The sequence below is a fragment of the Ixodes scapularis genome, unplaced genomic scaffold (genome assembly GCF_016920785.2).
Source record: "Ixodes scapularis isolate PalLabHiFi unplaced genomic scaffold, ASM1692078v2 PGA_scaffold1__304_contigs__length_218370807, whole genome shotgun sequence".
NCBI lineage: Eukaryota > Metazoa > Arthropoda > Arachnida > Ixodida > Ixodidae > Ixodes > Ixodes scapularis.
In genome coordinates this window covers 195,618,217-195,632,330 of record NW_024609846.1, presented here as the reverse complement: position 1 = coordinate 195,632,330, position 14,114 = coordinate 195,618,217, and the positions used below count along the sequence as shown (strand labels likewise).

Genomic DNA, 14,114 nt, shown 5'->3' with positions numbered 1-14,114 from the left:
CAGAGCTTCACTTTTTTTTTTTCAAAAACGCTTTGGCGTAGTAGGCGGTCATGCCTTGTAAATAGTTTTTATGCCCTATAAGCGATAAAGATTTGAGTAGATTATTTGGATCAAAGCTTACGTTTTCACAAAAAAAAAGACAGATGTCGCGATAAATAAATAAAATTAGTATATGCCAGTTTAACGCCTAAAATGTCAGGGAACAATAAAGACAACAGACGGACCAGAGTACGAGACATAACATATTTTATTTTATGTGCGCTGACACTATGCTGCATCCAACCGATTTCTTGTTTTAAATTTAATGTTTTAAGAATGCACCTCCCCAAAATTCATGTTTTTTGTTTAAAGATGCTTTAGCTGAAAATAAATCTGCCTTTTATAACGTTTCCAAATCAAGTCAACTACAGTATTACACAAACATTCGATAATCGTTAATATTATTAATAATCCTAAACATTGAAGCGGCTGCCACAATTTAAAATTTTTTCCTCTCTTGTTCAAATGTCCTTGGTTCGCTACGACTATGAGATTTATTTGACAGATCCAGAAGCTAAGCTGTAATACTGACCAAGCGACGGACTCATAAATATGTTTCTTCAAATTGAACGTCGAATGTTTGCTAAAAAAGTGTATCCATTTGGCATGTAACACAACACGAACAGTATGTCAAGGCAGATTGTTAAAAATGATGTTTACGCGTCATCATTTCACAGTATTTTTTGTATATTACAGTATTTAGTTCTCAAGGAACTTTTACAAAAAGTAAAACCACGGTCTTTTTGTCAGCTTATCAAGGATAAAGCAAAATATGCTCACATCATTTTCATCAGAATTTGCTGCTAATATTTCTCGTTAAATTATGCTGTATTTCCACTGGTTTTCAACTTACGATGACAACGTCTAAGCTCCGTGCAAGTTGCTTGATTCGAGATATAAAGATATATCATTTATTATATTATATTTAAGATCTAGGAACATTATACACATACTCCTACCTTCGAGGTCGCTTTACGGTGGCAGAGCTTTTAAGGCATTTCACAGAAAAGCTGTGGACATTCGACAGGTGCGTGGGCTTTTGGCATTATCTAGTTTTTTGCCTGCACAGGCTTTCCTGTTAATGGCGCGCCCTATAAAGTTGCGCGCTCGCGCCAGGAGTTTGGGCAGTGTAGCACGCTAAGTTTGGCTCTCTGCACGCTCAATACTTACAATTATTACGTGACCAAACGCTTTTTTATCAATAACACGTTGATCTATAGAATTCATATGTACAGCAGTCACCTGTGTTTGTTCCTTGCCTTTATAGAAACTAGCCGAACATTTTTGTTTATGAAAAAAGTCATTCATGCTGTGAGCGGCACCTTGAAAGAAACCAATATTCTTCTGGGCGCTTGTTTCTGGTCTGGAAGTGGAGATATAAACTTAGGACATCTCTAAATTAAATACGGTTGACAAATTAATCAACGATCCGAAAGGTCCGCAAACGAGTTAGATATCGTATATATAGGTTTTGTGTTTTCTTAGGACGAGATTAACTGTGGTTTCTATCTGATTGTAAGCTAGAACTGACGTTTAGTACAACTTTTTAAACAAGCAGGGCAGTGCGGGCTATATAGTAGGCGGCTGATGGTGACCCAATGAATGTTTTTGGTGCAAATCTGCAGGCTTGTTTTCGGGCTGATGGCCATCTCCATGTTCCTCTCCATGTGGATCAACAACATAGCCATCACTGCCATGATGATGCCTGTTGTCGACTCACTGTCCCAGGAACTTCTCAGTTATTGCAAAGACGACCATGACGAAGAACGGGACACTGAACTTGACAGTAAGTCGTCCTCCAAGCAACGTTTATGGGTTGCGGCACAGAGAAAAACGTAAGCGTGTATGTGATATGCTCGATGTCCCAGTGGAGAATACAACTTTACTCAAAACTTTTTTTGGTCTTGTAATCTTCTGAGCTCTCAGTCGATTTCACATTTGCCTCCAGAACTTAATATATCGGTCACTAGCGCCACCTCCCTACGGTTACCTAGTGATGGCCAGTGGTAAAAAATGGGTTTACGGATGCTAGTTGGGATGTTTGAAACCCAAGCAGAGAGGCCTGCAGACAGGCTTATCGTAATGTAAGTGCTTTGTAACAGTTTTCAGTTTCGCGTCAGAAATACCCAGTCTTTTGCCCTTTGCTGGACTGAATTATATGAGCTATGTTTGTATAAAACTGAACCCTCGAACACTTCATTTCCATTTCAAACCCGCGACGGGAAGGGGGACGGGGGGGGGGGGGGGGTGCACGTTTTTTAGCCTGAATGTCGTTCCAATGGGAAGAAAGATCTTTAGAGCAAATGTTTATGCGCCATGATGTAGGTAAATACTCGTGGGTCCCGAGGCTTATGAGGGGTAACCAAGCGTCCTAAGTACGTTATGAGGTAGTACGAACGAGATGCCTTCACAGCCTTGATAAGGTGGCAGAGAAGGGTTTCGGTTCGCATTTTGAAGAACTGATGCTTTTGAATGAGCTTCGATCATTATACACATAAATAGCGCAATTACAAATTGGTTTCTTCGAAAACTTCCCCCCAAAAATCAAATAAAAAGAAACTACTGAGGTCACTGACCCAGATGCTGTGAGGTGTATACTATGCCGAATTTTTTTTTATGCCACATAATTTCAATAGGGCTTGTGTTTAAATGCCCGTTCACACACTTGCAACTCCTTAGAACCGAATGCATTAAAACCTTTTAAAATCTCTTACGACGAGAGAAAACTTGAGACCACACTGGCACGCTGTCACGCTGGCGCCATTTATGTGGTGATGCTGGGGCTGCATTTCGCTACAACAAAAATTTCGCGGTATTTGCAAGATGAAATGTACGTCTACCTACATAAGGTGGTCGTTTATAACACTGACAAACGTTTTTCATGCAAAAATATTAATCCGCGAAAAAAAAGATTATAGGGGACCGTTAATTGTTCCACGCCAACCCGATAGATGGCACCTGTGAGTTATAAGAATTTATAAGAATTTTGAAGAGCTTTGAATGCTTACGGTCCGAACAAGCCGCAAGTGTGCGAACGGGCCTTATGGCATTTAAGTAAGATCATCATTTTTGTAAGCTTCATGAAATCAACATTTCCTACCGGTTTCAAGATGCCCGCAATAGTTCCAGTTAGAGGTCAAAGCATGTTGCTCGTGTTGCTTGCTGCAGTACATGCATATCATAGGGTGTCCCAAGTCACCAGGCTCGATCTAAAATGAACCATAAATATCGACGCCTGCACGTAGCAATCTAAACTTTTCATCAAAGATGTATTTCACTTGTCGGTTTTACCATGTAAAATTACCAAAGCGTGGCTCCCTTTTTCCGAAAAAATAGGACCAAAAAACTTGCAGGGTCAACGGCGGGCGGTGACGCAGACGACCAATTTGCGGCACGCGATTGGCGCTCGTATTGATAGATGGCGATACCTCCTTGTCTAGACTGCTCGCAACCACCGTAGTTCATTTAAATGAACATAATCTTGTTTTAATGTACCTTTGGTTAAAAAATAAGTGCGAACAATGAAAGCGACATTTGAAGTAAAAAAAAAGTAAAACGTGGTTGCATAACGACGGAGTTCTTGCGGCCGACGGATTTCATCTGCGTGCCGTCTGCTTTCTTTCGCTGGTCGGCTACACTTTCAGACACTGCTTCCGACGCCATCTATCAATAGGATCGCCAAACGCACACCGCAACTCGACTTGGTCGTCTGCGTCGCCACCCGCCGTTGACCCTGGCAAGTTTCTTGGTCCTTGTTTTTACAGAATGTGAGCCACGCTTCGTAATTTTACAAGGAAAAAACGATCAGTGAAATGCACCTCTGACGAAAAGTTTAGATTGCTACGTGCAGTCGTCGATATTTACGGTCCATTTTAGATCGAGCCTGGTAACTTGGGACACCCTATACACATATAGAGTTACAGACAACTTGGGAAACACAGGGCATGTCTTCACATGTTAACCCTTCTTGCTTGGTGGACCGCTCTTCGGCGTTCTTATTGCCTACGGCTGTCATATTTTTGGTCGTGGAGCGATAAAGAAATGATCGGAATTCGCCCTTCGTTTCAATCCGCAACTATCAGTGACTCTAGAGGGCCATGAAAGCTACTATAGCGATTGGATCGGCAGGAGGGATGCAGTAATTGACCGACGCTCATTGAGTTGCCAAGAAACATTTGGACGCTCCCACGTATTTTAAAACCCAAGAGCCGGTGACGGAAGACACCCTGTTGCACGTAATGTCAGGTCCTTCTAAGAACATTAAAAAAAAACACCGGGAGGAAAAAAAAAGTAAAATTTCATTGCACAAAAAGAAAATATACAAAAATATTAAGGCGTAATTTTTACGTGTTCGTTGCTCTCACCTGGGACAAAAGTTGATACAGTCGCGAACAGATTATGACACGTGGGGCGTACACTCGAAGAAATGTCTGCGCGTCTGCTTTCCCGCAAAACACACGAAGAGCCAATCTCTGCGATCTACAAAATCAGCTCAGCGAATGACGAGGCGGAGCATCTGTTTAGACCTCAAGATTAAGTCTGCGCTGTGGCATTACGCAATGCAAGCATGACGCTTTGCATTGCGTAATGCGACAGCGCAGACTTCATTTTAAGGCCTAAACGGATGTTCTGCCTCATCGTTTTTTGAGTTCGTTTCGTAGATCGCATGCAGAGATTGGCTCTTTGAGTGTTATGCAGAGAAATAGACGCGCAGGCATTTCTTAGAGTGTAGAGCGTCCCGCGCGACTCGCTATCGAGCAGCAGCCTATAAGGTTGCGAGATTTGTGAACTAGGACGTCTAAGAACGTATCGGAAAGCAAGAAAGGTGATGATATTAGGCCACGCGCTGCGATTATGAAGTCATCAGTTACTATATGGCCGCCTGCGCTAGTCTTGGGCCTCTAACTAGTCACAGGAATTACGTAACGCGATGCTTGTTTGGAGCATGAGAACTCAACGGATAGCTCGTACATTCGGCTCCCAATCTGGGGGCGGAGTAAACGTGTAGTTATTATTACGTTCACGTTTGCCGCTTACTGGATGCGGTTTTCTGCGTCAGATAATGCTTCGATCTCATTTGTTGCGGAGAAGTATTGAGATAACCTGGACAAGCCACGCCCTGTTATGCTGTCGACGAATATGGTAGAGAGTTCTGTTTCAAGCTGCGCAACAGATTGTCACGAGGTTCGTTTTGTTTGTCTTCGAAGGTTTGACTGGGGTGACCCCTGAAGATCCGGAGAAGGGAAACGGTTGTGCAAATGGCCTGGTTTATCTCAACGGGTAAGGTGGTATCTTGAACGTCCTGAAGATCTGAGTCTTGCATATATAAATTATATATATATAACAATGCGGTGCTGCTACTTGTTGCCTTTACTAGCCTCACTTTTCTTTCACTACAGGATATAAACTAACGCTTCTAACACACTTTACACGGTCCGCTAAAGTCGGTTTCTCAACGTTTCGCGCAATAATTTACTACACAGGCGCGGCTAGATGGTGGAAGCATAGAGAGAAAATATCAAGAAATGAGTATGCAACGTTCAAAAAAAGAAAAAAAAAACTGCTTTGAGTTTTCTGCCGCAACATTTGCAGACGGCGTTATGACCGTGCTCGTCTTGTTTTATGCGCTGCCGAAAGATGGCGCAACGTGAGACATGGGAGTAATGCGGCGCCTTGATCGATCCTCTGCGTACGAAAAATAGGGAGCTATGAGAAATTGAAATTCTTGATTTCTTATTAATTTACTTTTTTAATGAACAAATTATCGCACATTTAGAATTGAACATTAGAGAGCCGCGCTCCGGCAGAGTGACGCATTTCCGAAGATCGCCTGCTAAGCTGGGCGCTGGTGCGCTCGACGCTTCCGGCATTAGTCGGTGGCAGATGTAAGTATAGACAAGCCCGGTCATGACGTCGTCTGTGAATGCCGCAACAATTAGCCCGAAACAGTTTTCCCCCCCTTTTGGAACAAGTTCAGGTCGTCCGTTGATATGTTCACCGGGCCCCCTGCTTCCAGCCCCTGATTGCACCTCTGTAGAAAATCGCAGCGCAATACGTTGAAACACCGAAGTAAAGCTTGTATTTTGAAAAGTTATTAGCTAGCTGGACTTGAAATCATTGTACACTCAGCAGCAGTAATACAATCATGGTCAATTATAGAAAATGTTTAAGAACTTCCGGTGTCTGGAAAATAGTTTTTTTATTTTTATATTTTAAAAATTAAGGACAACGTTGTTAAAAGTGTTGACACCCTATTCAACTGTAATTCAAAAAGTTATCACATAAACTCACAGCGTGCTCATTTGTGTCGAGTTTTTATTTCACCTGATTGCCGCTTCTCTGTTGACAATCAAGGGACACGACGAAGTGTATTAGACACACATGAACAGATCCCTTTCAAAAGACCGCTCCCACGCCTGACCGCCATCGCTTGCTCACATACTGTGGGCATGTATTGGAAACGACGCATGCGTCAACGTTCGGAGAGGGCTCGTATCTAATTACGCGCTTCGTGCCCTTGGATAGATGGATGGATGGCTGGATGTTAATTACTATACCCTTTGTAAAGGGCGGTAGCTTGCGCCACTTAGCCTAAATCTAAAAGCACCAACAAATGATTCGCAAGCAATGCGGACTGCCAGTGTTTGTTGATGTACTTTTGAAAAGAGCTTATTTGGTGTCAGATAAGCCACTTTATTTTTTTTTATATTGTATGTTTACATTTGAATTGATACAACTGACGTATTCCTGCCTAGGTATGCAGGGGAAAAGACTGCGTTAGGTCCTGGAAAAAAGACAGCTCGTGCCGACCAGAAGTCGCCTTCCGATGACCTGAAGAAGCGGATTCGAGTGTTGCTGTACCTGAGCGTAACGTACGGCGCCAACACAGGAGCCATTACTACCATCACAAGCGCCGGATCAAACATCTGCTTTCAATTCGTCATCAACGAGTAAGATGCACAGTTTACACTTGACGTCTTGAGATCCCCAACTTAGGAAAGCCCTTGTGTCTGCCTGATGCAAAGCACTTCGCACAGGCAGTCGTTGCTGCAGTCTGCAGAGGCAACCCGATAAATGACGATGCTAAAAATATGTATAAAAAAACAGAAAACAATCTGCATAGTGGCGCTGGGCATGATGTTTTGCCATGATCAGTATCATTTGTTTAAGTCACTAGTTAGATCACGGTTAGAATTTGGCTCGGTAATCTGCAATTCATTATCTCTTGGTCAGGCAACAGAAATCGAAAATGTACTAAAGCGGCTGATAAGAATTGTGTGTGACCGATACATTGGAAGGAGGTCTTCTTATCATTATGAAACGCTACTTCAGCGGTTTGCATCTAATAAACTTGCCGTGAGGAGGCAGTCTAGAGATTTTGTTTTGCTTCATAAAGTTGTTCATGGTCACGTCAGGTCAATGGATTTACTACGATTCATTGACTTCCATGTTCCATCGAGGGCCAGCCGGAGTGTATTAACGTTTTATCCATCTTGCATGTCCCCTGTATCCCCTTTGTCACGGATTCAAATGGCCTTCAATACAGAACATCACCTGGATATTTTCATGTGTCTTCGGGAATTTACCTTGCTCGTTTGTGAATGTATGTCTCTTGCCTAGAATGAAGATTTTTTTGTGGTATTTGTATTTAGTATTTTATTTTTTGTTGTATTCGTATTTTAGAATTTTAGTGCACCACGGTGGAGACTGAAAAGTTGTTTGTGAGCACAGAAAATAAAAAAATTATTATTATTATTATTATTATGATAGCTCAGCTGCTATTTTGTAGGGGTCAACATGATTTCACCATTTGGCGAGCTCCCTCTGTAGATTGCAGGGATTGGCCCATCCAGGAGCCTTGCGTCCAGATTTCCTTGACAGTATGCAGAAGGGCGATACATTCGCATCGAAACATACAGTTCATGAAAATCAACCTGCTAACGCTTCTGCACAACGATTAATATTTTTTTCCTTGCGCATGTAATAACGCGAATTTCCTCTAAAAGAATTCATTTTAATATACGATTTTCGAATTGCGGAATAATCTACATTAGCAATACACAGAAAAAAAAAGTTTCTTGGGTGCCTAATAGGCTCTAGATTGATTATTTCTTCTCGCTTTCGGCCGCGGAGAAATAGGGGAAGGGAGGTATGATAAAAAACAAACAAACAATGGGATCTTAGGATGTCATACAGTATTTCTTGTTGCAGCGGGCACGCCTATATTTAGTGATCTGCCGTCAGTCATATCAGCCAATAAGGAGCTCTCTAAAAGAATGTCCGTGAGTTCGCTTTCCTTCAGAAGACGGAGGGAGCCAATCACGAAAAGCAACAGAAGCGTTCCATTAAACGAGAAGGCTTGAAACACGATGAGATATGGAAAACACGATGCGCCCAGGGACAGATGAGCCTTCGAAACGTCATGTCACTTCGCACGTGGCACTTTTTTAGAGCGCAACTCTTAGGGGCCCGTTTCAGGCTCGAGCGGTGTCACCGTCGGCGTCGGCGTAACCGCGAGGTCACGTGACCCCCCCCCCCCTCCCGAAGTCACGTGACCCCTGAGGTCACGCGACCCCCGAAGGTCACGTGACCCCCTGAGGCCACGTGACCCCCTGAGGTCAGGTGACTCCCCTGAGGTCACGTGACCCCCTTAAGTCACGTGACCTCAAGCAGTCACCTATCCCTCAGTACGCTTCCATCCTCCTCCTCAAGAGCTGCGCTCTAAACGGAGTTACAGGGAATTGTAAACGGCGTTCATTTTTTTTTTCGTTCAATCGTACTCCGAACTTCGTCGTTCGCGGAGATCCTTCTATCGTTCGCCATTATTTGCTGTCTCTTTGTTCCGCAGAAAAGTAAACTCCCAAACAAATGTCCAATTTTTTTTTTTTAGAGTGCAGTGTTTTCAATTGCGGTCAATTACGAGGGCTCATCCGTAATAATATTGCCATTCAAGATGCACGATACTTGGGATACTTTTCGGCCCTGTTTACTATACAAAATAATTTGAGGGGTATTAGTTACAGCAATTTCGAGTGCACTTTGAAGTAGTGCACACACAGGAACTTACCAGAGTCTGCACATCGTCACCGAGAACTTAAAGGGGCACTGAAGTCGATTCTGAGATCGGCCTTTTGTAGTGACAACTCAGTCTAGACGCTCTAAGCATCCCGACTAACCCAAAATTACAATCGTACGTAGCTTATGTCCTCGTAAAAAAGTGTTCACAGATCGCGACCCTTCTTAGGAAGAGTTTTCCTCCGAGTGAAGTGCTCGACGAAGGGTGCTTGTCGGCGAGTTGCAACCGATGGCTTCGCCCCTGGTGAAATAGACGAGTCTTATCCGAATGTGAGGAATGAGACTCTCTTAGAAACGAGTTATAAAAAAATCATTCGGAATCTGCGCGTATCGTAGGGCTTTCATTGGTCCACACAGTGCAGTCCGCGAGAAAAAAGAGTCCACATGTTTTTCTCTTGTTCTGGGATGAGTAGGTGGTTTTGTATTATAGGACTTGGTAAATCTCAGAAATAACACATTATAAACAGTATAAAATAAAAAATGACCACTTTAAAAAATGACTTCAGTGCCCCTTTAAGGAACGCTGGGCGTGGCGAGCCTCGAGCAACTCATTATCCCTCTATGTGCAAAGTAGATTAAGGCATTAGCCGGTAGAAACGCCCAAGGACAAGCCACACAGCAACAAACATTAAACAAGCAGTCGGTAACGATATATACACCGATACACCTCCCTACGTCACACGGCGGGACCAAGCGGGACCAAATGACCGGGACAACGCCGTCTGCTGCGATTGGTCGGCGAGGCGCGGCGCTGACCAATCGCAGCACACGGTCGTGTAGCATAGTGATGTGGGAAATGCTCGTGCGCAAAACCCATATCCGGGAGAGAGAAAGGAAAGCGTCTGCGCATGCTCAGTGCCGACAGCAGCGCCACCCCAGTGGCGTGACGTCAAAGACTCGAGTTCGCCTGTAGACTACTCGACAGCGTACGACACGCAATGAGCGCCGGGCATCTTATTATTGATGTGCAGCCTAAAAGATTGTGGCTCAGCCGGTTCAAAAGAAAAAAAAAGCGCAATACCGAATCACGAGGGAAGAGGATTGAGGACAATGAACGCGACGCCCTGCACGTTTTAGGCGGTCGGCGATCGTGCACTCTAAGGAATCTCGAGCTTTATATACATTCGCAGAAACACCTCGGGAATGCCAATCGCTGCAATGTACTCGGTTAGAGGGTCTATAGTTAAGATAGCTGGTACATATTAATGAATATAGTCGTGTCTTGTGTAAATATTTGAAATTTAAGTTCAAATAAAGAAAATTTGATTAAATGTATACCTTGCCCGTGTAAATATTGTTTCCAACTAATGGTTATTTTTGTGTATATATGAGCAGTCTCGGGAAGAAGACGATTACGCATTCGTAGAAGAAGTGTACTAAACTAAAGTTGTTAGTTGGCGGTTTTGTCCTGTCCCGTCCTTAAGTTCGAGCTGACCTTCAACCTAAAAAGGGAGCTCGGCGAGGGACGAGACTAAAACATGTATGGACCTGCGAAAGCAGGCTGCGCAGTTACACTGAGCATGACGCTTCACCCCCATGCTCAGCGCAGACTGTTCTAGGCCTATACATATTTTCCGCGTCTTCCTTTGGATTCGCGTAGATTCAGCGATTGACTCTCTTAAGTGCTTTGCGAGAGAGTAGACGCACATATTTTGTTTAAAAATTGGGAGACGTATTTTGCGATATAGAGGGTAGCTCTTTGAAGTGTACAGTTTAACGAACAAAATAATAGTGCCCGCCTTACAATGTTGTGCTATAGTTCGCAATCGCAACCGGTGATTTGCGATAACAAATGCCATTCTCGAATAAAAAAGAAAAGAAAAAAAGAAGCACGTTCGCTAGTCTGATGGTTGTCTGTCTCGTTCGTTTCCGGTGTCAGCGAGTACGAAGGCCGAGCCCCAGTGGACTACGCAACGTGGCTCTTCTTCGCCCTCCCCATCACCCTCGTGGGCACGGTCCTCATCTTTCTGCTCGTGGTGCCCGTGTTCTTCCGCTGCAGGAGGTAGGCACGAGAGTTAAGCAGTTACCGCGATAAAAAGATTCTTCGATGGATCTAAAACAGGCCCATGGGTAGGAGTCGCACGAATACAAACTTTGTAAGTGTAGTGAGTATACAACGAACCTTAACCAGTCACGGGCAGGGAATCCCGGAGAAAAGCTCACCGGAGACAAGCTCACCGGAGAAAAGCTCACCGCAGATAAGCTCACCGGAGAAAAGCTCACCGCAAAACCGACGGATGCGGAGAAAAGCTCACCGATTTTTTTCTTATTTTTTACATGGAGGCTGTTAAATCATGCGTAACATATAACAATTTATTATCATCAAACTTCGTCAGCATTGTGAAAAAGAAAATGTAATTTTTTTGTATTATTTGTTCATCTTATTGGGTATATAGCCCAAACATTAATAATTGCGGGCGAGTGTTTTCTGTGGCTTACTCTCTATAGAGAGTAAGCCACAGAGAGTAAGCCAACGAAAGTTGAACTGAGAAGAGGACAAAGTTCGAAAACTTAATAATGTCTGCCTAAAACATAAAAACCAAAACTCTAAATGCCGAAACTCCGAAAGTGCATGAGCAACAATGCGGTGCCTGAAAATCTCTTTGAAGCTTTTGTTCACCTTTGAAAACAGGATAAAACAGTCACTAGGATATCGAGGCTTCTTTCTTCCACGGACATGCACTTTTTCCAGCCGTTCGTGCTGGTGTTTTCTCACGTTGTCTTTTTGTGACAGTGCCCTTCTACGGTGAGCCACCCATGACCTTCAGAGCTGCACACTGACACCTTTGTTCCTCGTGACCTATACAGGAACTAGTCTTCTGTAAGGTAGCGGATAGAGCGAGTTGGTAAACGTTATACATGATGAAAACGGCTCAAACGACGACGAGGGAGTGAAGACAACAAACGCGACAGGACGAAGCTGTTCTCGCAACTAAAGTTTTGTTAGTGAAATTAACGAAAAGAAAACAGTGTTGGCGACACTGACTACATCAACAAATACCTACTTATATATTAGACACAACACAATATTTGGAGCTGAAACTGGTTACCACACCACTATTCATATTAGCTCGCAAAAAACAAACCTCTATCTGACAGCGCTACCGACGGCGCACTGTCAGCTATCAATAAATTGTTGCCTTTTTTTTTACCGGAGTAGGATGTTCTGATTTTATACTTATTAATATACAGAATGGGTGACTACTAATTTCCGAGGAATTACTAAATATTTCCAATGAACTTCGAGAATATTAGAAAAAAAAGAGGATATATATTTAATGAAGTGACGAATGCGCCACGTTTCACGCAGAATCCTCTAAGTTAAAAAAAAAAAGAAGAAATCGGTGAGCTTTTCTTTGCATTTGCTCAAAGGCCGGTGAGCTTTTCTCCGCATCTGACGGTTTTGCGGTGAGCTTATCTCCGGTGAGCTTTTCTCCGGTGAGCTTTTCTCCGCCGCCCACGGCCAGGGAAGTCACGTGGTCCAGTAATTCTTCCGGTGCCGGATTGGTTTAGCCGTTGACGGCACAGCCACAAAGATAAAAAGAGCCGTGACGACCCACTTTTGGCGACGCTTAATTGGCTCCGTCGGATGCTAGCGTCGGTTGTGGTCGGACTGAAAGGAAACAGAGTATGCGGAAAGCAAGTCGTATGCTTCTTCCGCAGGAGTTGCTGTGACGTCAGAAAGACGCCGAGCTCTGATTGGCTCTGATTGAAGAATAGTGAGTACACCTCGAAGCAAGCTGCCTCCAGGTCTACCCACCGTTTTTCTTTCAGAACCAATCAGAGATCGGCGTTCTGACGTCACCACAACCATTTCTAAAAAGAGCGGACGAACTTGCACTCCGCATAACAGCCTGCTTCCGGTAAAATACTGCAGAGGGGGATGTGAAAGGCACATTCCAGCGGTCTGCAAGCCACTTTCGGTGGTTAGAGAACACCATGTTTTGCGGTGTCTCATCCTATAAAAAAAGCAAAAAAAAAACAAAAACAAAAAAAAACAATAAACAATTATGGCGCGTTTTTTAGGATGCTTTAAGGTTGTACTCGTGGTTTTCCTTTTCTCTGGGAATTTGGGGGCGACGCATTTTTCTGCAGGTTTTATGTTGCAACAGACTGTTTTATGTTGCAACCGACTATTAACGCCGATATCTTTTGATGGCGATCTTTTATCGTTTCGTTTCGTGACGTCACGACCGGTATTCGCCTCCCCTTGATTGGCAGGATTTGCTTGGACGGGAACCGGCGATTCGGCAGGCATTATCATAATGCAGGAAGCATGGATTTGGCGAATTGCGAACTTCGACAACAGAGACGCTTTTGGCCGCGCACTTCGCTAGTAGCAAGCTCGTATAGTAATATCGTAGCGGTAGCGTAATTTTTCAATTTTCTAAAAATGTGATTCTGTTGAGCGGCCAAGAACGGTTTTACAAGAAAGTTTTGCGTATACTCGGTACATTGTGCTATCTACCTGAGAAGGGTTTCAACCTGTAAGGTATCTTTTCACGTGCGACCATTGAACTCAAACGAAGGGGTGCTCACGCTGAACAGACATCCGGGCGCTTAATTTCCAGATACACGCGTCCGTAGCTCATCATCGCGAATAACGAGATGATTTCAGCGTGCTCAGAATACAATTACAACTGAAGTTTGATCGTGTGAAACGTCATAGACATTGTCCATCCGGACTTTACATTTTTTTTCAGCTACTCACGTTGCTCACAGCGATGGGGTACCTGCCTGTTCTGCAGGATTGTGAACGCGCATGATTTCTTTTCAAACGTACCGTGTTCTACCATGTTGGGACAGTTGGTAAACTGTACAATAGGTTCTTTAAACATATCTGCGCGCTAAATTCCCCGAAGATCTCTGAGAGTCATTCACAGCGATCTATGAAAACAAGCTCAACAAATGACTACACCCCCCCCCCCTCCCCCCGCCCCCCGAAAGAAAAAAAAAATAGCAATTTTAATTTAAACGGTAGCCTCCGGTCGGATACAGGA

The 14,114-nt window shown here is 43.7% G+C and overlaps 1 protein-coding gene across 1 annotated transcript in view; it reads left to right on the top strand.

Annotated features, from left to right (window-relative positions):
- LOC8043439 (solute carrier family 13 member 5) overlaps positions 1-14,114 on the top strand; it is a 90,346-nt gene that overhangs the window by 34,527 nt on the left and 41,705 nt on the right. The window contains exons 4-7 of the mRNA XM_042291021.1: positions 1,665-1,825; positions 5,247-5,319; positions 6,795-6,989; positions 10,994-11,116. Coding sequence (XP_042146955.1) covers positions 1,665-1,825; positions 5,247-5,319; positions 6,795-6,989; positions 10,994-11,116 — 552 coding nt within the window. The remainder of the gene's footprint in view (positions 1-1,664; positions 1,826-5,246; positions 5,320-6,794; positions 6,990-10,993; positions 11,117-14,114) is intronic.